Source organism: Dipteris shenzhenensis, chromosome 5 (assembly GCF_047967505.1).
Source record: "Dipteris shenzhenensis isolate YYH24624 ecotype China chromosome 5, Dip_SZ_1.0, whole genome shotgun sequence".
NCBI lineage: Eukaryota > Viridiplantae > Streptophyta > Polypodiopsida > Gleicheniales > Dipteridaceae > Dipteris > Dipteris shenzhenensis.
The window spans coordinates 16,225,681-16,228,191 of NC_141600.1; the positions used below are offsets into that span (position 1 = coordinate 16,225,681).

The window sequence follows — 2,511 nt, forward strand, 5'->3', positions numbered from 1 at the left end:
AGGAATTCAGCGGGTCATTCCATTTGGCTGAGTAGGGAATTTAGCCACCATAAGAGAGAACAAGGAATTTTCCTCCTCGAGGGCCCATGTAAAACAAGAAATCAGAAGTTGTTCCATGAATTTCGAGTGGCGACTGGTGCCAACTTGTGGTGGTGGTGCAGAATGAAGAAGAGAGACAATGCTCCCATGGCTAGAAACCATGAGCAACCCACAGCTCACCCCTGACACATACTAACCGTAGCCCAAATTTGGAGCGAGAAAAGCAGAGTATGAATTTCGGGTTGCCACGGCACGGCACCCCCTGGACTAGATTGTCATCTCGGTTTAGTGCCCTTCACAAAATTCGCAAACGGGGCGGCACCTAGTATGATGGGGCCTCACAGGAATCTTCAACGTGTTTACAAACTAGAGCCGCCCATGCCGGCCCAAGGTGCATTGGAATGCATCTAGGCGGTGGGCTAGACGTGGGCAGGAAAAATTGTCCATCCATGGTCCATGGGCGGAGCCCATGGTGTGCTAGCAGGTATGTAAACACCCTGAGTCCATGGAATAGTCGATGGGGACCTGGCTCTTACCGTGGTGAGTGGTGCATGTGATTGGGGAGATGAGGTTAGGAAGTAGCAAAGGAGAGAAACGGCTCTTTGAGGGTTCATTATATAAACTTTTGAAATTTGGACGTTGGCCAATCTCCTGTGTCTTCGTTTTTCTTGTGCTCTGAGGGAAATAGTTATGGTGGCAAGCCCATTCCTCAGCTTCCTTGCCTTCCTCGCAGCCTTCTTCCCCATCCCCTCTTGACCCTTCACCGCTCTCGCAAATCTTCCTTCGCATCATGGGTGGTAGTAGCCAGGAGAAGCTCCTCAATCAGATCTTCCAGCTCAAATTCACCTCCAAAAGCTTGGTCCGCCAAGCTAAGAAATGCGAAAATGAGGAGAAGAGCGAGAAGATCAAGGTCAAGAAGGCCATCGAGAAGGGTAACATGGATGGCGCCCGCGTCTATGCCCAGAATGCCATCCGCAAGCACAACGAGCAGCTCAACTACCTGCGCCTGGCGTCTCGTTTGGATGCGGTGGTCGCTCGTCTCGGCACGCAGAGCAAGATGCAGACCATCAGCAAGTCCATGTCGGGCATCGTGAAGGCATTGGACAACGCCCTGGCAGTGGGCAACATGCAAAAGATCTCGCAGACGATGGATCAGTTCGAGAAGACATTCGTGAACATGGAAGTGCAGTCGGAGTTTGTGGAGACTGCAATGGCTGGAAGCACTTCCCTCTCTACTCCGGAAGATGATGTGAGCTCTCTGATGCAGCAGGTGGCAGACGACTATGGGCTTGAAGTTACTGTTGGACTTCCGCTAGCTGCTAATCACTCAATGCCCACCAAAGAAGCAGCTTCTGTTTCAGAGGACGAGTTAAGCCGCAGGCTAGCCGAGTTAAAAAGTCGGGGTTGATTTGCAGTTGTCGTGCGTTTCTTGCGTACTTCCTGTCGCTTCCTCTGCATCTCGTCAGTTTCTTTTATGTGTTAGAAGCAATGTATAGCCAGTGATGCATAGTGGAGAAAACAGAAGCCAGTATTGCTGACAGGTCCAACATGATCTTTGTATCTTCCCTCATGTTTTTGCAAAGATATGCACCTTGCTTAAATGATATGCTTCAGGTGCTCTCAAAAGGAGGGGCTAAAATGAGGGATCATCATACTTCTAAGGAAACTTTTATATGCACAGAAAAGCATGGTCTCTCTCTCTCTCTCTCTCTCTCTCTCTCTCTCTCTCACAGCAAGCTCAGGCAATCAGAGTATGTTAAACTCTGATTTCTGTAGAGAATTAGTTCAACCATGAATTTGCCTCCATCCTTTACACTAGCAGTGTCAAAACCTCTGCAGGCAGAGGAATGCATGTTAACTCTTAACTGAGATGTCCGGATGCTCTTAAAAGGAAGGGGAAGAAGTGAGGGACCATCATACTTCTAAGGAGCTTTTGAATGCACACTTAGAACTTTTGAATGCACGGTAAAACATGGTCTCTCTCTCTCTCTCTCTCTCTCTCTCTCTCTCTCTGTTTACAAGGCCAGGCATGCAACTCTCTCTCATTTGTATTTTTGTACTTTTGCAATGATTAGAGAGCATACTAAACTCTGATTCGTGCAGGGAATTTGTCCAATTTATGGAATTCATGTAAATTCGATCATACTGTCTATATTCCTGTTACCCAATCAAATATGAATAGGAGGATAGAGTCCGCTTAAAAGGGATCGTAAGTACCTATGTGAATAGTCCTTATGGACTTAGGGCAACCCACTTAGGTTCAGCATATAGCATATCATGTTCATCTTTTTGGTTATGTGAGAATGTACATTTTGTATAGCCAACTGTGTGTGATATCTCTCATCCTCTTTACTTTGTGCTTAGAGCTTTAGATTGTGTGTCCTCATTTACAGCTCTGTGCTCTTTCCATGGTATCACAGCATTTTAAGATCTTACTTGGTAGGTGAGAGCTCTTACTGTGTGCTAGAGGCT

At 47.0% G+C, this 2,511-nt stretch overlaps 1 protein-coding gene across 1 annotated transcript; it reads left to right on the top strand.

The window, feature by feature from the left end:
• Positions 1 to 695: 695 nt before the first annotated feature.
• On the top strand, positions 696 to 1,713 carry LOC147901674 (ESCRT-related protein CHMP1B-like). The gene has a single exon (XM_087375005.1). It carries the CDS (start codon positions 830 to 832, stop codon positions 1,445 to 1,447), a length of 618 nt encoding a protein of 205 aa, XP_087231131.1. The 5' UTR covers positions 696 to 829; the 3' UTR covers positions 1,448 to 1,713.
• Positions 1,714 to 2,511: the final 798 nt, after the last annotated feature.